Genomic DNA, 27,118 nt, shown 5'->3' on the forward strand with positions numbered 1-27,118 from the left:
GGGGAGAAGGCGAGGGCGGTTCCCCAGAATGCCCGCCCCCAGGGAGTGAGGGGGCGGCAGGCACGTACCCTCTATTTGCATAGCGCCCGGGACGTGGCGCGCACCGACGCCGCTTCCGCGTCGCGGGGAACTCCAAGTCCCGGAATGCCTCTCGGGTAGGTGCGTCACTTGTGTTGTGTTGGAGGTTGCGGGGAATCGAGTCTGGGAGGCGGGTCCGTTTTCAGAGACCCTGCTAGCAGCTAGGAGGAAAACCCTGCTGAGGAGCCAATAGGTGGGGTCGACTGACGGTCCGGGTCGCGCGTAGGGTTGGGGATTGGGGCCGGGTGGAGGGGTGAACTCCTGCGTTTCTGCACATCCTTTCCGTAGATGTCTCACATGGAGCCGGCGTTGGACCCGGGTGACCATGACCTGCTGGGCTTCTTGCTAGAGGAAAGCGGAGGTTTGGTGGCGGCGCCCGATGAGGCCTTGGAGGCTCCGCTGGGTTGGGAGCTGCCACTTTTTGAGGTGGGTAGGGGTCTGAGTCGGGGAGGCCCGGGGCCGGCTGTGGGGTGTGTCCCTGAGACAGTGGGAGGTGATAGGTTAAAGCCTGTTCATCTGAACCCTGTGCAGGCTCTGAGCAATTGGGACGTAGAGGATTTCCTGAGCTGCCTGCCGAGTCCCCCAGCATCGTTGAACGTTTTCAGCAACTCTAACCCCTGTCTTGTCCACCATGATCACACCTATTCTCTCTCACAGGGGCATGTCTCCATAGATCTAGGTAAGTCTGAAATAAGTGAAGTTTTGGGGGAGGAGAGGACTCACGGGCCTGGCTATTCATACTTTACCTTTTGCAGATAATGAGAGATATGGAGAAGAGGGGGCTCAGATGACTCCATTGCATGTGGAGGAGCTGGCAGAGCAGGTACTTGACTTGATTTACAGGAGGATTATTCCCCGCATTGCACGGATTGGGGCAGGATTCCCCATTCTTTTCTGACATCCCTTTGCAACTCTGCTGCCCACCTCTCAGGAACCCCAGGAGATTGCTAGGCTAATACTGACTGAGGAGGAGAAGAGGCTCTTGGAGAAGGAGGGGCTTACCCTGCCTGAAACACTTCCTCTCACTAAGGTAAGACTCCCATTGGAGGAGGGTTGCGAGTCCCAAGTAGGCCAGTTCTGTTAATTTTATATCAGTAACTTGAAAAAGAACTGAGGTGAGAGATTAGCACATTTGTTGTTACTAGGAAGCTGGAGCATGTAGTTAAGTGTGCTGGGTGCAAGGGCAGATGGTGGTTTTGCAGGGCTTGTACAAATTTTGTACAATTTTGTACATTCTTTTTAAGTCAGAATTCAAAATTATCCTGGTAATATTAGTAAAGGGATTTGGAAAGTACTGTGCAAGCATGGGGCCCTGACACTTATATTTCACTGGTTTCGCGCTAATCTACCTATAGCTGAATAGTAGAATTAAGTATTAGGGTTCATCAAGGCTGGATTGAGTAGTATAACAAGAATAAGTGTAAAATCCCGATTTTCAAGCAGTGAGTGGCGGCTTCACATGCACAGCATTGTGATACTGTGATGAAGTCAATGTTCATTAACAGAAAGGTTAAAAGAATTTTAAGTTCTTAAAAGTGCAAGTTGAGGGAATTCCCTGGCAGTCCAGTGGTTAGGACTCTGTGCTTTCACTGCCGAGGGCCAGGGTTCAATCCGTGGTCGGGGAACTAAGATTCCACGAGCTGCGAAAAAAAAAAAGTACAGGTTGAGTCAACAGTGTGATATGGCTACTAAGAAAGTGAATGGAGTTTGGAAGCTGTATCGTCGGATACCAGTAAACTAACAGCATTGCTGCTAGAAGGGCAGTAACCATCTTGCTCTCCTTTTTCCTGGCCAGAAAGCATCTTAGTGTCCAGTTTTGAGCCCAGATCTTTGACAGATATTAAGAGGATGCAGTCCATCCTGAGAAGAGTAGATAAGATGATGAGTTGTTTTTTGCCCAGTTTTTTTTTAACTCTGAAGAAATGTCAAGTGCTTTTAAATAGCTAAAGACCTTTGTTCTATTACGGCCCCAGAGATCAGGTGTTAGGTAAGTCCAATAGGTAGAAATAATAGAGGCAGATGTTGGCTCATGATAAGGAAGTTTTCTTTAGTTAATAAAATTGTTACAGGGCTTCCCTGGTGGCGCAGTGGTTGAGAGTCCGCCTGCTGATGCAGGGGACGCGGGTTTGTGCCCCGGTCCGGGAGGATCCCACATGCCGCGGAGCGACTGGGCCCGTGAGCCATGGCCGCTGAGCCTGCGCGTCCGGAGCTCCGCAACGGGAGAGGCCACAACAGTGAGAGGCCCGCGTAACACACACACACACACACACACACACACACACACAAATTGTTACAGGGGTTTGGCTTGTGAGGACATTAACAACTGGTCCTCGGAGGCACTCAGACAGAAGCAGAGTGCCTGTGGGTCAGGGAAGCTGTAGAAGGAATTTCCACATTGGGAAGATTGAACTCAGTTGCCTTCAGACTCTTTGGTCTAATGTTCCTCGGATGATACCCCTTTTCCTGTCTTCTCTCAGATGGAGGAACAAGTTCTGAAACGAGTGCGGAGGAAGATTCGAAACAAAAAGTCTGCTCAGGAGAGCCGCAGGAAGAAGAAGGTGTATGTGGGGCGTTTAGAGAGCAGGTATAAAAGGGAGGGGGACTCGGGGGTGGGGAGAACAGAGGTAAATTGGAAGTGTTAGGTTTTTGAAGGGAGGATACAGGCCATGCCCCCACATCCCTGTTATTCCTCCAGGGTCCTGAAATACACAGCCCAGAATCTGGAGCTACAGAACAAAGTACAGCTCCTGGAGGAAGAGAATCTGTAAGCAACTCTTCGACATCAGTCCTTTCTCATCCCTCCCATTTAATACTGTCTCAGTCTTTCTCCTGCTCCACACTTGATTTCTAACTAGGCAGCTCCCACGTGTAAGGTCTGGTACTTGGCCTTTAGTGGGTCTCTGATTCTAAGAAGCTCATAGTAGCGGGGAATAAATTCACAAGTAACTATGGATAAGTATCAAGAAGGAGAAAGGAGGGAATAAGAAAGACCTCATGTGGTGGATGGCATTTGATAGTAGATAGGATTCTGGGGTGGAGGTGTGGGGAGCATTCTAGGCAGAGAGAACACAGCATAGTCCAGTTTGGCTGGAACCCTAACATGGGTGAGTTGGGCTGGAAGGTAGAGAACGTATAACCCCTAGTGAGGATTGTGTGCAGAGCTGATCAGGCAGTGTAGAACCACTGAAGGGATTTGCAAAAGGAGTTTAAATCAGGGCAGAGACGTGTGTGTTTGTTTTAGTGAGGTCAGGCATTTTGTTCAGAGAGAGGAAGAGATCACTTGCAAAAATAGGTCCAAAAGTAAGAGAGGATCCAGTGCACAGGTGGAGGGGATGAACTTAACAGGAGGGTTTTGTTGTATGTCAGGGTGCAAGGCCAGGGGCTGCTGTCTGTCCCCTCTCTTCCTCTAGGTCCCTTTTGGATCAGTTGAGGAGACTCCAGGCCATCATGATTCAGACAGCAAACAAAGCCAGCAGCGGCAGCACCTGTGTCTTGGTGAGGATGGTGATGGAAGGAGAGCTTTTCTTCTCAGGTGGCAGGGATAGGGGTGCAATGCAAAGCCCTTCTTCACCTCTTTTCTTCTGTGCTCTAGGTCCTGCTGTTCTCTTTCTGTCTCCTTTTCGTACCTGTGATGTACTCGTCGGACACAAGGGGGAGCCTGCCAGCTGAGCGTGGAGGTGAGAGCCTTGAGGATACCATTAAGGAAGGGCTAGGGGAGAAGCCCGGCCTGCCCTGAACAGCATTTGTCTCCTCAGTGTTGTCCCGCCAGCTTCGTGCCCTCCCCAGTGAGGACCCTCCCCAGCTGGAGCTGCCTGCCCTGCAGTCAGAGGTACCAAAGGACAGCTTGGACCATGAGCTCCAGGCTCCTAGCAATTCTTGCTACCTTTTCTGTCACATGCCTGAAGCTCCTAGCGCAGAGCCTCCCCTGAAGTTGCCACTGCCTGACAGCTTCTCAATGTTCTCCTGCCCAGGTCCCATCTCTCCCCTGCATGCAAATCTCACAAGTGAGGGAGGATGGCTCTCTACCCACAACTCCACGTCTGTTATCTTGCTGGGCAGATATTCAGGATAGGTGTGAGGATGTGGGGGCCTCAGTCATGGTCTGCTGCCCCCAGTTTGTGTTCAGAGGGAAAGGGACGGGAGGGGGCTCGCCTCAGGTCCTGGTGCCCTGTCAGGAAGCCTGAGGACTCAAACACACCACACTTACTGGCTTTCTGGGTCTTTTATTTGTACCCATGTATGTCTGTCACCCCATGAATGGGCCTGGGGGAATCAACTGACCTCCTTGAACACTTCATGCAGTGAGGGGACGGGGTGAAGAGAGAAATAAATAAGTGGTTCTGATGCATGGGTCACCCTCAACCCCTCTTTACTGGCGCGGTTGGGTGGGAAGAAGGGAGGGCATGATTGTCCTGGTGGCTCAGGGCTGCAGGAGAGTGGGGGCGGGTGTGGAGGAGGAGGAAGGGCCAGGCTGAAGGCTCGGCTGTTAGCGCCTCCTGCCACAGTTCACGAGGCGCAATCTGGGCTTGGGTTTGCCACGGCTTCCTTTGGTCCAAGTTTGGGCCTGGTGCTTAGTCCCGTGTCCTGTTTGGCGATTGGCCCAGGGGCCTTTTTATGCTGCTGCTGCTGCAGGGCCAGCTGCATGGCCCAGATGCTCAGCGGCCGCATGTAGGCCAGCGAGCGGAACACCTGCTGCTGGCAGTACGCCTCAGGCGTCTGGAAGGCCAGGCCCAGGCGCTCCCACACAGTTCGGTAGCAGCCTTCAGCTGTCCGGAAGCCTTCCCAAGTCAGGCCCTGTCGGGAGAGATGGCAGTCATATTACTTGGCAACCTCTGAGTAGCTATTTCAGCTGGACAGACGGAGAGAATAGGGTCTGTGCCCTCAGGGAGTTCCCAGCCAGTGGGGGAGATAAACTTGACTCACAGGCAGAAGCCTGAAGGCAGGAGACAGAATGCATGCCAGGGAAAAGGGGGAGGCTCTCTGGATGGATAAGATGACATTGAATTAGGCTGTACAGAAGTTTGATGGCTGAGGAAGTTTGCTAGGCCAAGGTACAAATGGCAGAGAGATGGGGAAGAGAGTGAATTACCTCTTGGATCATGGTGGCTGCCAGCCCGTAGACCACACCCACCCAGACTTCATCAGACTGGACACTGGATCTATCAGGAACACCATGGGGCTGCATTCCATTCACAGCCCCCATGGCCCCTCCTGCAAAGCCCTGGACATTGAACTCAAAGATAGTTTGGAGAGCACGGACCACATGTGGGGTAGGAAATACCTAATGGGGCAAGGGAAGAAACACAGTCTCTTAAACTTGGTTCCCACCTCCAGGAAAAACCCTTACCTTTCTCTCTGGTTCCTCCTCCTAGTCTCTCACCTCACTGTCTCCTTCTCCTAGGCCACTGGCTCTCAGGAACCACTGGCCAGCACACTGGTCAGACATGATGCTATAGGACTGAGGCTGAGAGCTGCAGTCATAGTTGTAATAGCGGCCTGGAGGAGGGGAAGGACAAAGTAAGGCTCCTTGCCTCCCTAGAGCTGCCTTAAGATTCCTTAGGATCCCCCAACTCACCATTCCACAGCAGTCTCTCATAGGCTTCTTGGCCCCGGCTAAGGATGGAAGAAAATTTATCCTGGACCTCCTGTGCCCCACACAGAGCAGCCATCTTGACCATCACCGCCACAGCTGCCAGCCACAGTCCTCCACAGTAAGCACTGATCAGAGACACAGGTTCAGGGAATTAGCCTGGCAGCTCTAGCCACTCCCATGTAGAAATAATAGGCAGTCAGTCGTCCTTAAGCCCACAATCCCTTGATGCCCAGTTCCCCACCTCAGGCCCCTGGAAATCCCTACCCCCCAACCTGGGGCCTGTGGTGACCCATCCATCATAGGTTTGGTCTGCATAGCCTCCATTCTCAATGAGTCCATCTTGGTCCTTGTCAAACTTCATTTCAGACTCCATCACAGCCTAGAGAGGGACCAAGATACTGAAGACCTAGATGCTAAGAAAAGACAACAGTAGCCAGCTGGGCTCTCCCCAGACACCAAGCAGCATGCCCCTGGCATGACCACTGCACATGCATCCCTTACCAGACACACAGGCCACATGTCCCTTAGGAAGCAGTGGTCACCCGTCAGGTAATAGTCCCGATACACCTGCAGCACAAACTTCAGGTTCAGGTCCTTCCAGTCCGCAGTATCATGGACTACATATGCATTGACCCGGAGCCATGGCTCATCATCTGGGGAGGGGAGAAAACCTGTTTCATCCGCACTGCAGGGTAGGGTAGAGGGTGCAAAAATTGAGGAAGAGAAGCTCACTTGTGGTGGAGGGACTTTTACCTGGATCCCCAACGTCATGAGGCACAACGTTCCTCCTTTTCACAGGTGCTATTATCCCACTCATCAGGTACCGTTGCTGTGCCAGGTCCTCGCTGAGAGTGGCCAGAGCTGGGGGAGCAGATACACAAGCGGTGGGGGCGGGGCAGGGAATGGGTAGGCTTGAGGTAGGGCACGGAACTGTGTGTGTGTGACTCCAGAAGGGAACCAATAAGCAGGATCCACATTATGTTTGGGTGGAAGAGACAGTGCAAGGAAGGGACCACACAGGTTCAGGGGCATGGGGAGCTAAGTGGGCAGAAGAGGCACAAAAGGGACCCTCACCCATGTCATACTGCAGGCTGAGCTCAAGTTTGGGCCAGAGCATGACGAGGGCAAAGGAAGCGTAAAAGTGGACATCATATGTGTTGTACATGCGATATTCCTGGCCTGGAGGAAGGAGGGAGACACACTGTTGCCAGGATTCCTGCTGCTCCTTCATATTGTCCTGCCTAGCTGCTCCTCTAGCACCGGGGGTGGGGCACCATCACACTCCATATCCGACACTTATCCCCTCATCCCAACCAGTACCCTGGGATAGGCAAAACCCATCATCCCGCCTGGGGGGGTGATGGATTTTACCCTGGCCTCATGGATATGGCCCGCCATACTGCGTGCACCAGCGGACCATACCTTCAAGGTAGCCGAATCGACCATACTCTCGTAGGAGGGGGCGGAGCTGACACATGCTCCCCACCGGCTCCTCTCGTAGGCAGTCCTCAGGAACTTCCAGCCATACTGTGCCCCCATCAGCCAGGAAGTATAGTTCATTGAACAGCGCAGATTTGTACCAGGCAGGCAAGGATCTGGGGAGTCAGGAGGAGGGAATAGTCCAGTGAGTGTGGACCTCCCAGGAAAGGACGGATTCTGGGGTTCAGCAGAGTAAGGGTCCCAAGTGAATCCCAGCCCAACTCTGCTGAGTTTGGTGGGTGGAGACTGAATCAAGGAGTCCCAGTTGAGGTGTGAGTGCCTGGGAGGAAGGCAAGAGATGGGCCCCATTGGCACCTGTCATCCAATACCGGGCTCTGCCAAGCCGAGATCCTCTCTTCCCAGTCTGCATATCGGCACAGTGCATAGTGGCTAAGGGTGGGTGCTGCATCACCATCTGGGCCAAAGAACCTTGTGTACCGCCTGGGGTGGAGAGAAAGGGGAGGGATGAGAATGTGGGCTCCAGCTCAGAGCCCCAGCACCATGGATCCTGTGCTCTCTCATTCCCATCACCTGTAGTAGACCTGGCCCTTTGCTCCAAACATGATTCTGGGCATGTCCCAAGCCAGTGAGAACTCCAAGCGGCGCTGGCCTCGAGGTGGCAGCTTGCCCATAACACACACTGCCCCAGCGATGCCTACTCCTTTCTGCGAGGGGAGGCTTTGGCCTGAGAGAAGCACAAGATGAATCAGCACAGGCACCCCCTTTGGCCACAGGGGTCCCTAACATGGGAATAAAGCCTGCTTATTACCAGGCCTCCCACCCCTGCTCCCAAGACAGGGACAACCTCTCTTCCCACCACCTCCCTGTCAGACCCCCCATCACCAGCGAGGGAGTCCAGCTGTCCATCCTCAAGTAGATCCTGCCACACCTGCTGCCCAGCGCTGTCAGGGTCAAAGGCTGTGAGGTGGGTTACCATGGTATCTGCCTGTTAAGGGGCCAAAGACTCTGTGAGGAGAAACTCCACCGGTACTCTGGCTCCTGACTAATTCTCCTGGATATATTCCCGCCTCCAAGTTCCAGAGGCTAGGGTGGTGAGGGTGGGATTCGGGAGTTGAGGAAGTGAAGAGACCATGGTGGCATGGGGGGTGGGCTAGGGCCAGGCTGAGAGTAGGGGTTCAGAGGGGGCAGGCTCCTCCATACCGTGAGTCGTGCAGCCACAGCCATCGTGTAGGGATTTGGAGGGGTTGGATGATGCAGAAGCAGCCCCTGTACAGTCTCCCCATCACGCTCCAGACAGAAGGGCTCATTCCACAACCCCCCTGGGGCATCGTCTTCACCCCCCAGTCCATTCCGCATGGAGAACATGATGGACACGTCCAGGGCTTCATCCCCTTCATTTTCCACATCCCACACAAAGACTCCTACAGGCAGGCTGCTGTCCTGAGAGCAGAAGATCAGACTCAGATGGTCCCAGCGTATCCCTTCTGGCCCCACCCCCCAGGATCAGTCCTTGGCACCGAGGATCTGACTCAAATACCCAGCAATATACTCTGTCTTCCACTTGCATCTCCCCATATTGCCTGGCAGGCTGTCTGCCAGGAGATAGAAGACCAATTGGGCGGTGGTCCTGGGAAACCAGCATGATGTTCACTCTCCACCCCCCCTTGCATAGGTCATGGAACTGCCAGGAGAGACAGATCTGGGGAAAGGAGAGCAATGGAGGAAACACAGAAGGGGAGCCTCACCTGGTAGTCATGGGGCAAGATGGGTGTGATCTGGCGGCAGGTGAGGGTGACATTTTGGCCAGGAAGCTGATAGACAGTCCAGGCTCGGGGATACAGGGCGTGGTAGAATGCAAAGTACCCACACAGGCCCCAGTTCCAGCTGTGCAGGACACTCGGGTGCTCCACAGACAGGACTTGCTGGTACACAGTCTGCCCTTTCCGGCGCAAACACACTGTGAACTAAACCAAGAAGGTACGTGGGCTGGAACGGGGTAACCCACAGGTACCTCAAACAAGTCTCCCTCTCCTCAGAGTAGCTCCTGCCCTGCCAGAGCCCGCAGTGGCGACAGACGCACCACAGCCTCACTCATCCCCCAGGCCTTCCCCCCAGGCTCGGAGTAACCACCGAGTCGTGCCTCCCCCATCTATCTCCCTTCTCACTAATGTGGTCTTAGTGCCCTAAGCCAGGCCCTCACCATCTCTGCTTTTACTCTTCTGCCTCTTCTGAAATTTGGATTTCAAACTGATCTTTCTCACAGAGAAATCAAGATATGTTAGTCTGTGTTTATAATGTTTCAGTGACTCCCCGTGACCCTCAGGCTAAAGTCTAAACTCATCTACCTGGCTTTCAAGGCCCTTCTTGATGTGGCCTCTCCTCGCCCATCAGACTCATTACCTGTTCGAGCCCTTATATTCTGCTCATATCAAATACTGTTCCTTGGGAACACTACATTTCCTCCTCCACGCTTTTGCTCATGTTCATTCTCCATTTGGTAAAACCCCTCATCCTTCAAGGCCTAAGTCAAATGCCATCTCCTCTCCTCAAGCAGTGAGTCATTCTCCTGTGTGTCCCCCTACCCCTCTGGTCTAGCATGTTATAATGTGCTCACATTCTGACTCCCTGACTCCTCTGGAAGGGAGGGCTATGAGGGATTAATATCTCTTCCTTGGTTCAAAGTATGCCTGATATCTTTATATAAGCCTGTTATCTTTTTTTTTTTTTTTTTTTTTTTTTTCTTTTTGCGGTATGCGGGCCTCTCACTGTTGTGGCCTCTCCCGTTGCGGAGCACAGGCTCCGGATGCGCAGGCCCAGCGGCCATGGCTCACGGGCCCAGCCGCTCCGCGGCATATGGGATCCTCCCAGACCGGGGCACGAACCCGTATCCCCTGCATCGGCAGGCGGACTCTCAACCACTGCGCCACCAGGGAGGCCCAAGCCTGTTATCTTTAATGTATATATCAAATAATTTTTTTATGTTGTTGGAATAGTAGGTAATGGTTAAGACCACAAGCTTTTAACCGCAGAGAAAACTGGTTCTGAATCCCTGTGTTTCCATTTACCAACCATGTGACCTTGGGCACGTTACTAAATCTCTTTGAGTCTTAGTTTCCTCTTGTGTAAAATGGGCCTAATAATGGTACTTCCCTTGTAGGACTGTCTTTAAATATTAAATATTATACAAAAGAGTCACAAGGCTGGAAGACATTCCCCCGGGATACCTCAGGGATGAGCCACAGAGGAAGCCTGGGGCATTAGGCAAGGCTGGTAAACCTGAACTAGGAAGGGCATTATCATTAACAGGACTCAAGGTCTGCTAGTCATTTCTGCTTTGAAAATAAGCTGAAAGCTGGAGGCCTCCCTCAGACAGGAAATAAGAACTTGGTGGACAACTCAACATGGGAGGGCACTAGAGAGATGTGATGAAAGGTAGACCACATGCCTCTGGCAATCAAAGGCCTTCATCACTCCTTGATGAAGGAACATAGGTAAAAGAAGTGAAGCTTCAGAAAAGGGAAGAAGTCTGGAGATCTATGCCTGGGAGAGGGTCTTCCCAGGCCCCCAGCCAGAGAGACCTCCAGAGGAGTGACCACTAGCAGAGAAGCTGGCCTCTGGCTGAAGCCTGGCAAATCAGGGCGAGCAGTGGGCACTCTGTGCATCCTGTCTTCCTGTGCATTTGCAGACTGTTGGTTTGTTTTCCCTTCTGATCTTTCAACCAGGTTAAGTGATCCTGGAATTCTCTGACTCTCTGTAGCTGGGTACTGGCTCAGCTAGTGGAACTGGGGCAGCAAAGTAGGTATAGGAGGCATTTACTAGAAAAATGAAGGGCACAGGGGTACCTTTTTTCTTTCAGGGAACGTGTGCTCTGAGTGTCTCATTCCTATAGTACATCCTAGCACAGGGCTGGGCACACGGAAAGCATCCTGAAAGTACTTACTGGACTGAATCATGTACATCTCTAATTGCCACATCCTACACTAGCAAAGAGACCCTTCCTGGCCTGGGAAGTACTGCCTGGACCTCTCCTCCACCTCCTGGCTCTTACTTGATCAGCAATGACTGTTTGGTGCTGGTACATTCCAGGATTAAGCTGCCAACGACAGAACTGGCCTCTCCAGCCTCGGGTGATAGTGCCTCCCCCAATGCCACCCAAGGGACAACCTAGAGAAAGAATCAGGATGGTTAGTGGGGCATGGGAGAGGAAAACGAGCCCATTTCTCACTTTCTAGACTATAAAGATGGGTTCCTCTAAACACCATGGGGATATCAAATCGACACATTGTACATTTTAAACTTACACAATGTTATATGTCAGTTATATCTCAATAAAGCTGGGGAAAAAACCCTAGGGGATGGGTCAGTGCAACTTAAATAAGCTGAAAGCCTCTTTGCCTAGCTCTGCAGTAGGCCTGGACGCTGGGGCCTCTCTGACTGGGGAGAGCTGGAGTGAGGCTCACCATAGATCTGTCTCAGGGGCACAGAGTTGATGAGGTCTATGAAAGGTGTCTTCTTCTCCACCTGGGTCTTCCGGTACCACCACTGCAAGTACCTAAGGAGCAAGGGGCAGTGTGAGTGGAGGGGCGGTGGGTGGCAGTCACCGGCCTCTCTTTGGACACCCAGCTGTGACTTCCCATTAAATGTCCCGAGGACCCATTGCCTTCACTTCCAAACCTCTCCTACTCTCAACATCTCTACAATTCAAGGTCCTCTCATCTTCCCAGTCACCCCAGGTCACAGTATGGAACTGTCTTTGTTTCTCCTCTCTACTCTCCTTAGAAGGAGCTTTCTGATCTTTCCACACCACTAACTCCACCACGACTGCTTTAATTTACTCCAGGAACTTTCGTCTGAGGTGCTGAAAGGGCCAGTTATGGTTTCCTGATTTATAATCACTCCCACCCCACATACAGGCATAGGCTGCTGCGATAACTTTCTTCTTTTTAAAATGATGATTTTTCTTCCTGATTATGAAAGGTGAAAATTTGGAGAATGCACTAGGTGGAAGGTGAAAAAAATCCCACCCATATACAACCAGTGTTTACATTTTGGGGCATTTCCTTTTAAGTCGTTTTTTTTTTCTTTTTCTTTTAAGTTCAGCATTTAAGCTGTAAGCTTTCTAATTTTGCTCTCTCATAATATCCCAGTAAAGCATTCTAAAAACCCCAACATTTTCCTGGTCTTATCACAGCTCTGTATCCAATAGGCAAATGATTCTGTTTGGGATTCAAGGCTTTGACATCTCTCTCAGTCTGTTTTCTAATTTTCCTTCCTACAAATGCCCATTCACAGTGGGTCCTCATTAAGCAACCCCTGCCCTGCCAAACTCTCTCCCAATTCCACTCTTCTCCCTCACCAGCTAGTTTATACACATTGTTCAAGCACACCACTTGTAACCATGTAATTGGGTAACCCTGCTGAGGCTCAGTTTCCTCATCTACAAAATGGGGATACCTCTTGCCCTTCCTACCTCAAGGAATGGTTGGAAGGGCAAATGGCACAGTAGATAGGAAAGCCACAAAGTGGAATATCTGTGCATACACTGTCTCAACTCCCAATCAGACACTGTCCTGTTATTTTAGTGTTCCTCATGTGAGTCTGACATACTTTTAAGTTTCTTGGGGAAAGGGACAGTGACAAAGACTAGTTGATTATTACCCACAGCTTCAAGCACAGGGCAGGGCACATGGTCTGCAGTCAGTAACTATTTGCTGAACTTACAAAGAACGTATGTACAGACAATGGGGCATAAGAGAAATGAACAGGGGCAGGAGCAAGGGGAGGGAAAATCCGACTAAAGAACAGGGAGGGTACATTCTGGGGGTGAGAGGAGAGGGAGGGAAGACGAAGGATGGGATGATGGGAAGGCAGATCTTCTTTGCCAGCTTAGAGGAAACTGGACTTTGAAACTGGAGGCCACAAAGGATTGGTGAAGGGAGGGAGGGCACAGCACGGATTAGGGCAGTGAGGGAGAAATGCAAGATATGAAGATAGGCAGAACAAAGGAGTATCAGGCGCAGAACAAGCACTCAATACATATTTATTGAATGAATGGATTCTGGCTGAAAGGGAGAGCAACCAAAATTGAGTTCTTACCGCTCTAAGGCCAAGAGAACTCTGTCTTGCTGGAGCTCCTGATCACAGTTCAGCTCCCTCTCAGAGCCCACCTTTCTCTCACTCCACTTAGCTGCTGGCCATTCCTGACCTATTTGGCCTTTTCCATAATTTCAGCCCCCACTTAAGAATAATCATTCAGAATTCTTCCTTGTCTCACCCCTGCTTTCTCCTCAATGCAGGGCCTCATCTCATTCCAAAACCCCTGTGTCAGTGATCCCCACCCTGTCCTGGGATGCAGAGCCAAGTCCAGGGGGCTGAGCACAGCTTCAGGCCTCTGTGATTCGGCTCATACTTATGGACTGGGGGGTTGGATGCCTACAGATGGGTTCTTGACCTCCATGTCCCCACCACATGCACCCCAATGTGCTGCTCTCCGTACCCCAGCCCTAGATCCTATTTTGACCCGGAGCCTTTTGGGGTCAAAACTAGGCTGGGTCAATTTCAGAAGCAGCCTGGAGGGATTATTTTTGTCTGGTACAGGCCACCCAGGGGAACTGGCAAAGGAGTCAGATACCCAGGCAGCGACAGGCCCTTCCCACTGCCTAGGGCTTGGGTTAGGTACACGGGCTCCCCACCCCAGCCCCAGAGCACTGACTGCGGAAGAGAAGGAGCCCCTATTTAAGAGGTTGCCAGGGCTGGGTTTCCCGAACTTTAAGCCTCCCTCCCCAGCTCTGTGTTTACTGTGTGTGGACTGACTCAGGATGACCTCTGGGTGATGCTTTCTGTTCTCACATCCACCTGTTCCTGTTAATAGGTCTTGGCCTCATCACTAGTCTTTGAACTCAGTGGGGATCTAGAGGGATCTGGAGGAGTTCTACAGCCCAGGATAAGCCCTTGGAGTGTCTGCCACCCTTGTGTGGGGGGAGACCAGGAAATGCTCTGGAAGATTATTACTAAGCTCTGGGGACACCTAAGGCAATGCCTCTCTGGTCAAAGGTCTTTGCTTTTTATATGATGGGCCGTCTATTCCGGCATAGAGTGAACAGCACCTCTTATCGCTCTCTCCTTATGGCTGAGAGCAGGAAGGCTCTCACCCTCTCCCTGGAGCCAAAGCTTGAGGAAAGAAGCTGATGGGTGTTGGGACTATTAAATGCTGTGCCTAAAAAAGGTTCAGTGAATACTCCAGCTGCTCAGGAGAATCTGGGGCTGAGAATCCCGCCCCCTCCCCAGAAAACAACATTGTATCAGTACCACAGCTGCCAGAGTATCCCTTCCTACCTTGTCACAAAGTATAGCTAATCCCAAACAGCAATCTCTGGAAAAGAGGGTGTATGTGAGAGGGAGCCTAAATGAGTACAAGGCCCAAATGCTCCTGCTCTTTCTTGCTAAAAAGACAAGTTACTGGAAGGAAGGGGGTTGCAAAGAGATGTGACCTGGTCTCACCCTCCAAAACCATGGGCTTAAGAATTACGTTGGGAATGGGGGCCACCTGACTAGGACAAGGTATCCACCTACTTTCTCACCCTTTCCTGCCTCTGCTGGAACAAAGTGAGGTATAAGGTAGTCTAGGCAATGGGATCTACTCACCTCAAGCCCATGCCCAAATGCTTCATTAGGTTGCTTAGCGAGACATTGTTGGCATTAAAGGGTTTCCTCTTCTCTGCAAACTCGTGAGCCAGGCAGATGCGCCAGCCAAAGGGAGGCACCTGGTAGCCCTTGGCTTTACCCTCATAGGAAGCCATCAGCTGCCCAAAGTCCTGCGGATTGTTGTAGCCCTGCTCATTCTGGGGTTGACTGTCTTCAGGGTTCTGGCAGTCTGTAACCTGCACAGCCTCAGCGCCTCCAGTATTTTCAGGGCAATAAGCCTGTGGATCCCCTTTGGCACAGCTGGTCTGTTCTGAGGCTGGGACTCCGGTTCTCATATTCCCTGGATTCTGGGTCCCCACGACCTCGGTGGTCTCGGTTCCCGAGCTTTCTGGTACAAAGTATCTGGCCAGCCAAGCCCAGATGTGGGCGCGGATTGTTAGGTGTTCTCTCGGAGGGCCGGCCTCTGGGGAAAGCTGAGGTGAGCTGGTGTCTCCGTGGAGCCGGGGAGCTGTTGCTGCTGCTGCGGTGGCGGCGACAGCAATAAAGTCGCCACGGTCTCCCCCTCGGTCGTCTCTCTGGGTCCTAGGCGGGAAGGATCGTGCCTCAACGTCATTGGGCCGCGGTGATTAGCTGGCCCTGCCAAAGGGCGACTGGGCCCGCGGAGAGGGGAGGAGCCCCCGGGACCAGCCCGCCAGGCACCGCCCCCGGGGCCGGCCTGGGAGCTCGCGGCAGCCCCGGCCCAGTCCCTGGGCCGTGGCACCAGGCCCCCCCAGGGGTGGGCGCCGGGTCCCGCCGGCCAGTGTCCGGGACGGCGCTCTCACCTGGGTGCCAGCCCGTGGGAAGGTGACCCAGGGCGGCGGGACCACTCGAGCCCCTTCCGGCCCTTCCGGCCGGGTGTTTCCGGCCGGAAGGGGCTCCGAGGGGGAAGAGATGGGGGGGCGAGGGAAGTCCCGCCTCTGCCGCGGCCGCAGCCACGCACTAGGTCCCGGCCCGGAGGGGCGGGCGACCGAGGGCCTCGGTGCACCGAGCCCCCAGTTTCGACCGTGCGAGGTGTCCGGGCTAGGGGCGCGAGATGCCGGGCTGCCGTAGCCCTGGGCTGGGACGTGGAACCTCGAGGGAAGGGGGCGGAGGCGGCCTGGGGGTCCCGGCGGGGTAGGGGGAATATTCGGTGCTGAGAGGGGCGGGGGGCTGGGATCCAGAGCGACTCCCTCTCACTCCGCTGTGCCGAGTCAGCTGCCGCCATACCTCCCTTCTGCCTTCCCGCATCCCAAATCTGGGCGCTTCCCTCTGACAGCCTGGTGCTGAACGCCCATTCCCCGGGTCCTCACCCCCAGGCTCACCTGTGACACCCCTCCGGGCCGTGGTACTGACCTCTGATACCCCTTGTTTCCTTCTAGATCCGATTCCGGAGCTGCCATGATTGAAGTGGTAGCAGAGCTGAGCAGAGGTCCTGTGTTTCTGGCAGGGGAGGCGCTGGAGTGTGTGGTGACCGTCACCAACCCCCTGCCCCCCACGGCCACTTCTGCATCCAGGTGGGGATGCCGGTACTGAAGAAGGTGGTCTTTCTGGGAGGAAGCCTGGTATCTATAGTGCTGAGCCAGAGCTCAGGTTGTCCTGTGACTACGGCACCACCTTCTTGCTCATTTTGCTCTCATTGTAGGAAAGGCTATTTAACATTTAAGATGTGGGTGACATAGCCCTCCACTCTCCTTTCCTCTCGCCTCCCCCACTCCCCCTTTTACCCAGTATACTTCTCTTTGTTTAATGGTTTCTCTTTGGGGTTCTGGATTCTCTGGTCCAGAGGACAGCCGCCTCACTGTGTTGGTCTTCTCAGTGTGGTAGGGAGTTTGGGGGAGCATTTGTGAGGTCAGGAACTGCCCTCTGATGTCCTCTTTTCCTCCTCCCACAGTGAGGCTCTGGCATGGGCCAGTGCCCAAATCCACTGCCAGTTCCATGCCAGTGAGAGTCGAGTAGCACTGCCTCCCCCTGACTCCAGTCAGCCAGATGTCCAGCCTGAGAGCCAGACTGTCTTTCTACCACACCGAGGTTAGAGATGGGGCATTTGCCTTTGGAGGGGGACGGAATCATTGTTACCCAAGGGTGAAATGGTCAGATTGTTCTGGTGGGTCATTATAGTCTCTGTCGCACTGGGGATGTGGGAGAGTGTAGTTATTGCTTTGGCGGCGTAAAACTTCCTATCTCACGATGAGAAGAGGAGTGGCTTGGTTTGGGTTGCCCTTTGTTGGCAGTGCTTACTGCCCCCACTTGCTGTGCTAGCCTTCTCCAGTACTAGACAATGGGGTTATTAAGTTGCCGTCTTATCTTTTCTAGGTGAGAGGGGTCAGTGTATCCTTTCCACCCCACCAAAAATCCTATTCTGTGACCTGAGGCTAGACCCTGGAGAGTCAAAATCATGTGAGTGGCTGCCCCGGACCCCTCGATTGCCTTCTGAGGCTCCTGGAGGGAGGGCCTCTCTGGCTGCTTCTGGCTGCCCTGACTACCACCTCCCAACCAGACTCCTACAGCGAAGTGCTGCCTCTAGAGGGACCACCCTCCTTTCGGGGTCAGTCAGTCAAGTATGTCTACAAACTGACCATTGGCTGCCAGCGTGTCAACTCACCCATCACTTTACTCAGGGTCCCTCTGAGGGTTCTTGTGCTGACTGGTAAGTAAGGGTTCCTGGAGGGAAGGGCTGGAGAAGAGCCTCACCAAAGCAGAAATGATCCTTAGAGGGTTTGTGAGAGGGGCTGGAGGGAAGCTTCCTGGTCTTAGTGAAGGTGTGAGGGGGTTGGAGAGAGAAGGTTCTGGAGCATAGGTGAGATGCGTACCTCCGCCGTGGCGCCCCTTACCTACAGCCCTCTCAGGCTGGAGTCTAAAACCCTACCCACTACTCTTCTCTCTGTTCTCTCCCACCACCTCTCCACTCATTTTCTCTCCAGGCCTTCAAGATGTCCGCTTTCCCCAGGAGGAGGCAGTTGCCCCATCCAGTCCATTCTTGGAAGAGGATGAATGTGGCAAGAAGGACTCATGGCTCGCTGAGCTGGCTGGGGAGCGCCTCATGGCTGCCACATCCTGCCGCAGCCTCCGTGAGAAGCCCTTCACATTGCCCCACCCCATCCTCCCCTCATAGTATTCCTGTCTCAGAGACGGAGTCTCCTAGCTGCCACATTCTCCTGAGGATCCAGTGCTACCTCACCCCAGATTCTGAAGGAAAAGCCCCACCTTTTGGCCTCTGGCTTCCAGCCCTAGACGTTCCCCAGTGTGGACCCCAGGCTTACTGTGTCCCATTCTCCTCAGATCTGTACAACATCAGTGATGGCCGAGGAAAAGTTGGGACATTTGGCATCTTCAAATCTGTATACAGACTTGGCGAGGACGTGGTGGGGACCTTAAACTTAGGGGAAGGAACTGTAGCTTGTTTGCAGGTGAGAAAGGAGAGGAACTTTGGGGGAACTGGGTCTGAAGGTCTAGGGTAGAAAGAGAGGGCCTGCATAAAGAGGGGTGGCAGGTAGAAATGGGCAGTGAGGTCACCCAGGGTCCCTCTGGTAAAACAGTGTGAGGTTGGGCTACCCTCTCACCCGGAGTCAGCGCGTCCCAGCGCCTGCCAACACGCACTTCTCTTCTTGCTCCCAGTTTTCAGTGAGCTTACAGACGGAGGAGCGTGTGCAGCCTGAGTACCAGCGGCGCCGCGGGGCAGGGGGTGCCCCCTCTGTGTCTCATGTCACTCATGCCCGGCACCAAGAGTCCTGCCTACATACAACCAGAACGAGCTTCTCCCTCCCTATCCCTCTCAGCTCCACACCAGGCTTCTGCACAGCCGTTGGTGAGACCCTGACTATTACCGGGGGTGGGGGGCATGGTAAGATGCTGTGCTTAGGTAGCGTATAATGAATCCTGATTCCTAACACACTCCCAGACATACCCACGTCCAGCCTCTGACCCTCAACACTTTCTCAGACCTTCAACCTGTTTCTTGGGTGCACTGACCCCTAAATTCTTAACAGCTTTGCACATCTTCACTCCCCCTACCCACTGGGACCCTGTGATGCACTGATCTCTGACTCGCCATTGCATTTACTTCAAGTTACCAAGTCTTGACTGTCCCACACTTGGGTTATTAGGTAGTTGATGCCATCGTCCTTACTGTCACGGTTCCAGTTTACATACTAGATTTCTTCAGCCTAACTCTCGATCCTAGCTCCCTGCCCCACACCTCCCCGCTCTTCCTGAATACAGGGTTTTTTTTTTTCCTCATTTGCTAACCACATCCTGTCATTGGGTCTTACTCCTGGCTTCTAATGTTCTACCTTTATCTTTTTTCCCACAGTATCCCTGAAGTGGCGTTTGCATTTTGAATTTGTAACATCCCGAGAACCAGGTTTGGTGCTCCTACCTCCCATGGAACAGCCCGAGCCTGTCACCTGGACAGGGCCTGAGCAAGTGCCCGTGGACACCTTCAGCTGGGACCTCCCCATCAAGGTGCTGCCTACAAGCCCTACCCTGGCCTCCTATGCGGCCCCAGGCCCCAGCACCAGCACCATAACCATCTGAAACTGGCCCACGTAGCACTACTTTCTTCAGGATCCTGAGAACTCAGCACCTGGACTCTAGTAGGGCCCATTTTTTCCACCTGGGGTCGTGGCACAGATAATGAGAGGCAGGCTTTCGGCTGTAGCATTAATTTATTTATTCAGAATAAATCGGCGGCTGCTAGTGGTTTCCCTGGAAGTGGCAGCAGCAGTGGGCAGCCAGCAAGAGGGCGACCGGTTGAGTTTAGCTGGAGTGGGGAGCAGGAGCCGCAGGAATAGGGGTGTTAGCTGAGCCCCACTCTGGGTCGGGCCCTCCCCCTTTGCAGGGCAGCCGAGGGTCAGATTTTTGCACCAGGGAGAACTGGCACGTTCCTGCCTCCTGACGTACCTCACACCCAGCGGGGAAGTCGATAGGATGCTGGGACCTGGGGAACCAAAGGACGGGGAAGGAGTCAGGACAGTGAAGGTCCACCTTTACCCCTGCCTCGCATCCCCCCCCTCCCAGCATTCCTCCCATATCTTCCCCCAGTGCCCCTGTCCCCCCTAACCGAGCTCTTGCCTGCCATATATGGATTTTTTTCGTTTCATAGCAGGAATACTTTCCCTCCAGATCCACCCCAACTCCCCTTACTTTGTAGCCTGAAGCCTTCCCTCTCACATCTTTGTTGGTACCTTCAGGTTCGGCCAGCTTCATACTGCTACTTTGTTCATTCTCACACCGCAGCAATCTAGTCATGCCCTGGCCATCTCTCAGTCACTCACATCAGAGCCATTCTCTCTGGCCCTCAGTGGTCACTCACGTGTCACAGCAGCCCACACCGACAGGATGCAGGCAGGTGCAGTGGAAACAGTCCTTGCGGAGCCAAGACTCGCCCAGGGTGAAATATTTCCCTTCATGGTGGCAGGGCGCTAGGGAAGACCAGGAAATGTTAGTGTGCTGGAGCTGAGGGAGTAAGTGCCGCCGCCCCCGCGTTTACCCTCTCCTGTTTCCCAGCTTGGGGGGTCTGGGTCTTTGACACAGGATCACCCCTGAGCCCCCGTCCTCCCAGTGCCTTCTGCTGTCCTTCCCTAACGCCTCACCCAGCTTTACCTTGAGCTTGGAAGTAGCACTTGCTGTGGACTCCTGGGTGCTGGAGGAGCAGAGATATCACCAAGCAGGTGATCCCCCAGCCGCCCAGGGTCCCTTTAGCCTGTCCAGCCCAGAGCATCCATAAGGCCATTCCTGCAGTATGGCCCTTTCGGACCGTTCCTGGCTTCTGTTCAGGTACTCTGGTCTTGTCTCCTTGGCTTTTCTTTATTTCTCTCCTTGAGTCTTAGTTGCTGTCTTTCTCCCCTGGGCTCCTGTCTCGCACCATCTCCGTGCCCTCTCACAGGCTTGGGGATGTTTATAAAGTGAGGACCCTGGCCCCCTGCTGAGTAGAGCTGGAAAAGCTGTAACTCTGTTTCCTGAGGTGAGGGCATGAAAACAAGAGGTCTAGCTTTAACAAGCTGTGAGAGCTGATTCATGCCCCACACGGCTAGGGGGAGGGAGGTGGCCATGGAAGGGGCACTGGACTGGGCACTTCCCCAGCAAGGAGGTGGGAGGAGTGGGGGCCCCCAGGTGGTCCCCAGAACTCTTCCCTGGCCTGGAGAGGAAGCATTCCACCATCTCCCCCCGCCCTGTAACTAACACACACACACACACACACTCCAGGGGTGTGTATGCTGGGATCCCTGCCTGGACCGGAGGGAGGCATTTCCTGGGGATGGCTAATCCTGTGCCCCAGCCAAACCGAGGAGATGCAGTAGGGTGCGACAGCCAGAGGCTCCAGGAGAGCGAACAGGCACCTGGAGTGGAGAATGTTTCTCTCAGACCCTAGGGCAGGGTCTCCTTGCAGTATCCTAGAGATAATGGCTTCCCCCTCAGAGATTAGGGCTGGGGGGGCAGATGTCTCTTTTTTACAGGCATCCCAGAGATTATCCATTGTTCATCACCCCCAAACATACTGCAAATAAAGGTTCTCCCCATGTCTGGGGATGGTTCTTTCAAAGAAGAACATCACTAAATGCCCTAATGGTATGGGTCACTCCAGTTTCACAGAGATACCACTCTTATCTCCTATACATTATGGAATGAGAATTTAGGAACTTATCCTCTGACATCCTTTTTTGGGTTTCCTGCAGGTTCTGGAGAACCCAAAGATGGGTGATTAAGAGTATAGGTTATAGAGTCAAAGACTCTGGATTTAGATCCTGATTCTACTTAAGAGCTGTGTGGCACTGGGCAAGTTAGTTCACCTCTCTAAACCTGTTTCCTTATCTATAAATTGGGATAGCAATATTAACTCATAGGGTTGTCAAGAGGATGAAATGAGATAATGCGTGTAATGCTCCTAGTACTGTCCCTGGCACATAGCCCTCCGAAAAGAGTGACCACTGTGGCTGGTGCTACACGTTCCTTTCTTTGAATGATGGTGAGCAGCTCTGTGTGCACAGCTGAAAGCTTCTGCTGGGGCTGCTATCTCCTGGCACAGACTTCTGCCCCTTTCACACTTATGCTTCTTGTCATCCCTACCACCTTCAAAACCTGCCTCCAGCAACATTTTGCTTTTGGTCGGTGTATCCTTGAAATTCTAAATGTCTGCTTTGAGAAAGTGTTGCTAATAAGCCTACTTTTCCTAGGTCAGTACCCTCACTTCTACCCTGGGAAGAGGTATCCTTTTTCCATCCTTCCAGCTAACTTTAGGACTCCTGCTTTTTCTGGTAAGGATTCTGATCCACTTCTTCGCATCCCCACTCAAGTGAACTCTCAAATTCTCCTTTCTGACCAGTCTAATGCTGGCCATCTCATTGGTACTAATTGCCCCAATCAGGCTGGACTTTTTCACACTTCAAAGACCCCTGTTCCAGCTATTCTCCTCCTACCCACAGGGCCAATCACTTTGGCATTTATTCTATTTTTCCTTGTAAGTCTCTAGTTCCACTTACCCCAAGACTCCCACTCCCTGCCACCCAGTGGTTCAGATCTAACTACTTCTGGCTGACTTTTCCAGAGGGCTACCCTTCCTCTCACCTCCTCACCATTCAGAAACAACTTCACCAGTCCACCCCAAACTCCCTATCTGTTTTCTTCCAAGAAGACAGCTTAAGTGGCTGGAGATGCGGACTGCACCACACCTTCACCCTAGTCAGGTCTGATATCCTTTCTATTTCAGAGGAGCACCAAGAGAAAAAAAGAAAACTCAGAGGAGTAAGGTGCCCTGATGTAGGCTGGCGTGTGGGAGGCATGGCCTTGGACTGCTCAGGGCTGGAGCAGGTGGGTTAGAAGGCCTGACTAATAGAAGGGCCCAGAAGTCTTGTCAGTGGTCTATAGCTCTGCTGGTGCCTTTGTGGGGCACCAGCTGACACCCTTGATGTTTGGACCGTAGACTACCTTCTGCTTCTGCATCCTGGAGCCAAACCAATAGGGGGCGGACACTAGGGGGGAGCTAGGGAGCTTGAAGGTGGTGGTGGTGGTCATGCTGTAGGCAGGGGGAGCCCGATGGGGATTGGTGTGTGTGAGGTCATGGGACAGGAGAGGTGAGAGTTAGCCGCCTGTAATGAAGATGAGGTAGGCATATAGGGGCAGGAGTAGGGGGCTTCTGGAAAGAAAGGCTGGGGCGGAGCCAGGAGCCCTTTCCCAGAAGTTGGGTAGGGGAGAGGGCAGCGGGGAGGTGTTGAACCCGCTTCTTGCACGCCTGCGGGTGTGCGCGCTTGCGTGTGTATCTGCCTAGCTTCTCGGGGCCAGAGGCCACGCTTGTGGTTGCCGCGTGTGTTGGGGGCTGGGGGTTCTGTGGTCAGGGCTCAACTCCGCGATGCCAGTTGGTGGGGGGCGCGACGGCTGGCTCTCGGGCCGGGAGGGGGCGGCCAGCGAGCGCTGCCCACGCGGGGACAGAAAAACATCCGCCGGAGGCTCGGCTGGGCGGCGCTCCAACAGCTCCGGGCAGGTGCGCGCGGGGAGGAAGTGAGCGCATTCCGACCCCCCAGCCGCTGGCCCTTCGGTGAGTCACCGCCGACCCCCGCCGGATAGGATAGGAAGGACTGGCGGCGGCGGCGGGGAGGTCTGGGGGCCGGAGCCCCGAGGGGCAGCTGGGCTGGCGTGGGGAGCCCGGGGAGGGTCGTGGAAGCGCCCGAGAGAGTTGGGGGGAGGGCCCCGAGGGGTCCGGGTCTGGGTTTCGCCCAGGCTCGAAGCACCTAACAGACATCCACCGACCCGAAGAGCTTGTGACTGCCCGGGGAGGCGGGTGAGTCCCCGGGGGAACACTGGAGCCGAGGGAGAGGGGCCCCGGGGCAACACCGAGAGAGTCAGGGAGGAGAGACCCGGAAAGGGCCTGGAGGAGTGCGGGGCTGCGGAGCGAGAGCGCTGTTGGCTGGAGTGCTGGATAGGCCTGGGCCAGCCAGAGCCTTAGATGGAGACTTCCACCCAGGCGGGAAAGGGGAAATGGCCACCCCCCCCAGAGATCAGGTCTGTCCAGAGGCCGGTGCGCTCCGAGAGTGAGAAGTAGGTTAGGGAGCAGCGGGAGTTAGGGCTCTTTGGGTACAGTTGTGGCGAGGTCACTAAAGGCTTTGAATGCCGAGATGAGGAATTCGGATTGGCCTCGCAGGCAGAATCGATGGTCTCTAAGCAGTAGTGAGGAGCTTAAACGCAACGTTATCTGTGTCTAGCACTACTGCCGCCTTCAATCTTTGCCAAAGGATTAGGCATTGATCCTCTAATTTTTATAGTCATTTAAAATTGCATGACTACATTTATCAAACGATTTAAGTAATTTCGTTGAATTTTTAAAAATAGAAAAGTTGAAGAATCTGATTCAGTATTTGATTTAAAACCCAAAAGTGAGGCTACCAAGATTAGTTATATGGCATGGAGTCTTTTCCTTTGTCTTGCTTTTGTGCCATTTTCCCCTCACGTGGGAGTTCTTGTGTTGTTAATGCTTCAGTTCTATGTCAGTAGCATAGCAGTTCTAGTTTTCCTCTCCCTCATCTTATGGTCTTTACTTTTAACCTTAACTTTTGTCTGTGCAGCCCTTTAACTTGCACTATGTATCCTAAATCCAGTAAAACATTTCACTGGGCTACAGTATAGAAAGATAAGTAACCCAGCTTTACCATATATGTTAGGTTACTTATTATCTTCTGTGGACATGTATGTAACTATAAAGTTTCTATATTTACCCTGTGGCTGATAGAGAGATACAGCTAAACTTGTTATTCAGGATAGTATTTCTATAAACAGAGCAATTTATTAGTCTTATTTCTCTTCTAAAATCAACTCTACAGTGTCAGAAACTGACACTAATTCTATCATGATCTTTTAAATTGATGTTATCTTGGGCCAAAGGCAATTGCAAAGATTAGGATTGTTATAATTTATTTTCAAGATCCTTAAATTCCAGTTACCTTTGGCCCCAAGCAAGAAAATCTGGGTCAGTTAATTTTTTAGAAAGAATATAATTTCCCACTCTGGGCCTTGTTGTTTTCTCCTGTGCTGTTTCAGCCCCAGCCCTACCTTATTCCTAGTGGCCTTTGCCTTCATTCCTTCTTTGCTCTGCTGGGCATCTTTAGAGGAAAACTTCACACCAACTTCCTCTACCATAAATTCTCTCCCTCCCCTCAGCTCTACACTTCTCTGTGCCAACATACACCACTGCTTCTTCATTGATTTTGGTTTTTTTAAGCCTACAGCCCTTTCTGGCTCTTTTCCATCTTAAACTCTCTTATGTTGAAATCTCTTTTTCTTCCTTTCTCTTTGGTAAGACCTCGGATTTTTAAAAGGTTAGGCTTTATTTATTCTGCGTGATCCACTTCTGTCTTCCTTCCTCTTCTATCACTTTTTTCTTATTCTGGACTCTTTGTACACTCTATTATGCTTTCTTTCAGCAAGGCTTCAACCTTCTCCTTGTGATTAAACATTCTTCCTCTATATACAGCACAAGATGCTTATGCTTCCATTCTGTTTCCTATAAGAAAAAAAAGTCGTCAAATTCACATCTACTTCAGTCTCGTCTTCAAACATTTTGCATCCAGAGTCATGACGTGGCTATTATTGTAAAGTCCATTGAGTGACCACTTAAGCTTGGTGTCGTGCTAGGCACTGTATAGTGCATTTCATAATCCTGGTGCCAGATTGCTAAATGCTTACCAGTAATGGATGTTATCACATGTGTATGCATGAATGTTCTCATATATGTATACACACCAGAGTACACAGATAGTAGAACCATAAGTCAGTAAATGACTATGAATATGTATATTCAGTATATTACATTATAATCAAGCCAAATACATTTTGGGGTGGAAGATGAGGATGAGTAAATTCATAGCTAGGATAGAAGGTTAAGAGACAGTATCCTTTGGCATTCTGTATTCAGACGAGAAGGAGAGGAGAGAGTCTTGCCTGTGGAGATCAAGAGACTGTTTGAAGGTGGCTGAGTTTCAGGAGTTGAGAGAGATGACTTGTAAGGCTGTGGTGAATGGCAGGAGGATGGGATGAAGGGGCCAGAGTCCCAAGAACAGACAGTTGCTGTACCCAAACAGCTCATATTCTCTCTGGCAGAGAATATAAAAGGTTCTTTGGTTGTGGTACTGGTTTCAACTATAGTCAAGTTTCTCTTGATAACCTGTATTGAAGTTTTCCGGCCTTGTCTCTGCACCATTAGAACCATTCTTACCAATTTTTTCTTTTTAAGTTTTTTCTGCTTATAAATCGGTACATAAATGATAGCCCCACCACTGATAATTAACCCCCAGCTAACCATCATTAATTTTGACTAAGTTACTTATCTACTTATATGCTTTAATTTTGCCTGCCTGCCCCACAGTCTACTTGTGGTAGTAGTGACTTCTAAAATGCCGTTTATGACTCTCACTTTTATCTCATTTGTAAATTGCTCTTTTCTTAAAATTGTAGACTCAAAACTAGATACTGAGAAGGCATCTAGTTCTTTGTTATCTCTGAAATATGACCAAGGAGGTCTTTGCTTAACTGTCTCTACTGAATGCAATGGATTACTGCCACCTGTGGTGAAGTTGGCCCATTCTATTGTCATCTAGCTTTAGGTACTAGCGGTTGTTCAGCTAAATCTGGCTTGCTATAGCATCTCATTTTTTCCCCTGTAGTTCTGCTCCTTGAAACATATGGGAAAAGTCTACTTGTTTTTCAATGTGGCAGCTCTTTAAAGATTTGAAAGGGTTTGTATTGTGTTAGCTATTTATCTAAGCTTTTTTCTTTACTCCAACACTGTTCAATAGAACTTACTATGATGATGGAAATGTTCTCTACCTGTCCTGTCTAAACAGTAGCCACTAGCCACATGTGGCTATTGAGCACTTGAAATGTGACTAGTGTGACTGAGGAATGGAATTTTAAATTTTAGTTAATTTAATTTAAATAGCTGGATGAGGTGAGTGAGTCTTGTGTTAGCATAGCTCTAAACTCTGGGAGTTAGTACACTGTCACATGGCTGTCTTTTGGCTGCTCCAGAAATCTTATGGTCACCTCAGACCTGGTAAAAACATATGTAACTGGGCTCTTGATCTGTCTGGAGGCCGGTCTTACATGTTGTCACAACTAGAAAAAAACACAAATCCAACCCCCAAAGCCCTGATGAGTAATGTCAGTTTTTGTTGGAAGTTTCTTAGAAGGGGTAGGAGATGAAGGCTATATCTCATCTCCCGTATCTCAAAAGCAACACTTTAAAAAAATCCCTCATTTAATCTCTCTCCCTGAGAGTCCCTGAAGTCCCTCTCCCTTCTCTTCCCTTCCTTCTCAGAAACGTCTTTCCCCCTCTTCCTTGAGCCTTCCTCGTCCATGCTC

At 51.9% G+C, this 27,118-nt stretch overlaps 4 protein-coding genes across 6 annotated transcripts; 2 read left to right on the forward strand and 2 right to left on the reverse strand.

The window, feature by feature from the left end:
• Nucleotides 1-39: 39 nt before the first annotated feature.
• On the forward strand, nucleotides 40-4,426 carry CREB3 (cAMP responsive element binding protein 3). Of its 2 annotated transcripts, none has more exons than XM_081237672.1 (10): nucleotides 40-159; nucleotides 367-504; nucleotides 610-757; nucleotides 834-901; nucleotides 1,010-1,108; nucleotides 2,556-2,662; nucleotides 2,774-2,842; nucleotides 3,489-3,573; nucleotides 3,671-3,755; nucleotides 3,834-4,426. In XM_081237672.1, the coding sequence occupies exons 2-10, from the start codon at nucleotides 367-369 to the stop codon at nucleotides 4,148-4,150; spliced, it is 1,116 nt and encodes a 371-aa protein (XP_081093798.1). In that variant the 5' UTR covers nucleotides 40-159; the 3' UTR covers nucleotides 4,151-4,426. The 2 variants fall into 2 exon arrangements, with proteins under 2 accessions (XP_081093798.1, XP_081093797.1); XM_081237671.1 differs by lacking the exon at nucleotides 40-159 and adding an exon at nucleotides 168-271.
• Nucleotides 4,286-15,263, reverse strand: GBA2 (glucosylceramidase beta 2). The gene is given in 18 exon segments (XM_081237668.1): nucleotides 4,286-4,637; nucleotides 4,639-4,872; nucleotides 5,168-5,359; nucleotides 5,459-5,574; nucleotides 5,654-5,796; nucleotides 5,944-6,050; nucleotides 6,173-6,324; nucleotides 6,425-6,532; nucleotides 6,746-6,850; nucleotides 7,094-7,266; nucleotides 7,466-7,591; nucleotides 7,682-7,835; nucleotides 7,994-8,096; nucleotides 8,312-8,551; nucleotides 8,857-9,075; nucleotides 11,160-11,275; nucleotides 11,572-11,663; nucleotides 14,756-15,263. Coding segments are annotated over 18 exon segments (2,916 nt in total). The 5' UTR covers nucleotides 15,091-15,263; the 3' UTR covers nucleotides 4,286-4,436.
• A 7-nt stretch (nucleotides 15,264-15,270) lies between these two features.
• RGP1 (RGP1 homolog, RAB6A GEF complex partner 1) lies at nucleotides 15,271-19,515 on the forward strand. 2 transcript variants are annotated; one of them, XM_081237670.1, is made up of 9 exons: nucleotides 15,271-15,598; nucleotides 16,153-16,287; nucleotides 16,665-16,801; nucleotides 17,087-17,170; nucleotides 17,271-17,420; nucleotides 17,695-17,841; nucleotides 18,053-18,180; nucleotides 18,389-18,578; nucleotides 19,083-19,515. In XM_081237670.1, exons 2-9 carry the CDS (start codon nucleotides 16,172-16,174, stop codon nucleotides 19,304-19,306), a joined length of 1,176 nt encoding a protein of 391 aa, XP_081093796.1. In that variant the 5' UTR covers nucleotides 15,271-15,598; nucleotides 16,153-16,171; the 3' UTR covers nucleotides 19,307-19,515. The 2 variants fall into 2 exon arrangements, with proteins under 2 accessions (XP_081093796.1, XP_081093795.1); XM_081237669.1 differs by lacking the exon at nucleotides 15,271-15,598 and adding an exon at nucleotides 15,704-15,805 and having other exon boundaries at nucleotides 19,083-19,514.
• A 13-nt stretch (nucleotides 19,516-19,528) lies between these two features.
• MSMP (microseminoprotein, prostate associated) lies at nucleotides 19,529-23,410 on the reverse strand (the record flags this gene model as incomplete). Its single annotated transcript, XM_081237675.1, has 3 exons — nucleotides 20,375-23,410; nucleotides 20,085-20,193; nucleotides 19,529-19,709 (listed from the first exon to the last, which is right to left on the reverse strand). The coding sequence occupies exons 1-3, from the start codon at nucleotides 20,502-20,504 to the stop codon at nucleotides 19,529-19,531; spliced, it is 420 nt and encodes a 139-aa protein (XP_081093801.1). The 5' UTR covers nucleotides 20,505-23,410.
• Nucleotides 23,411-27,118: the final 3,708 nt, after the last annotated feature.

Source organism: Mesoplodon bidens (assembly GCF_964165515.1).
Source record: "Mesoplodon bidens genome assembly, chromosome: 6".
NCBI lineage: Eukaryota > Metazoa > Chordata > Mammalia > Artiodactyla > Ziphiidae > Mesoplodon > Mesoplodon bidens.

Coding starts and splice junctions, on each gene's coding strand:
- CREB3 (XM_081237672.1), top strand. CDS start 367: ATGTCTCACATGGAGCCGGCGTTGGACCCGGGTGACCATGACCTGCTG. Junction 902..1,009: donor TGGAGGAGCTGGCAGAGCAG/GTACTTGACTTG, acceptor CCCACCTCTCAG/GAACCCCAGGAGATTGCTAG. Junction 2,843..3,488: donor CTCCTGGAGGAAGAGAATCT/GTAAGCAACTCT, acceptor CTCTTCCTCTAG/GTCCCTTTTGGATCAGTTGA.
- RGP1 (XM_081237670.1), top strand. CDS start 16,172: ATGATTGAAGTGGTAGCAGAGCTGAGCAGAGGTCCTGTGTTTCTGGCA. Junction 16,288..16,664: donor ACGGCCACTTCTGCATCCAG/GTGGGGATGCCG, acceptor CTCCTCCCACAG/TGAGGCTCTGGCATGGGCCA. Junction 16,802..17,086: donor TGTCTTTCTACCACACCGAG/GTTAGAGATGGG, acceptor TATCTTTTCTAG/GTGAGAGGGGTCAGTGTATC.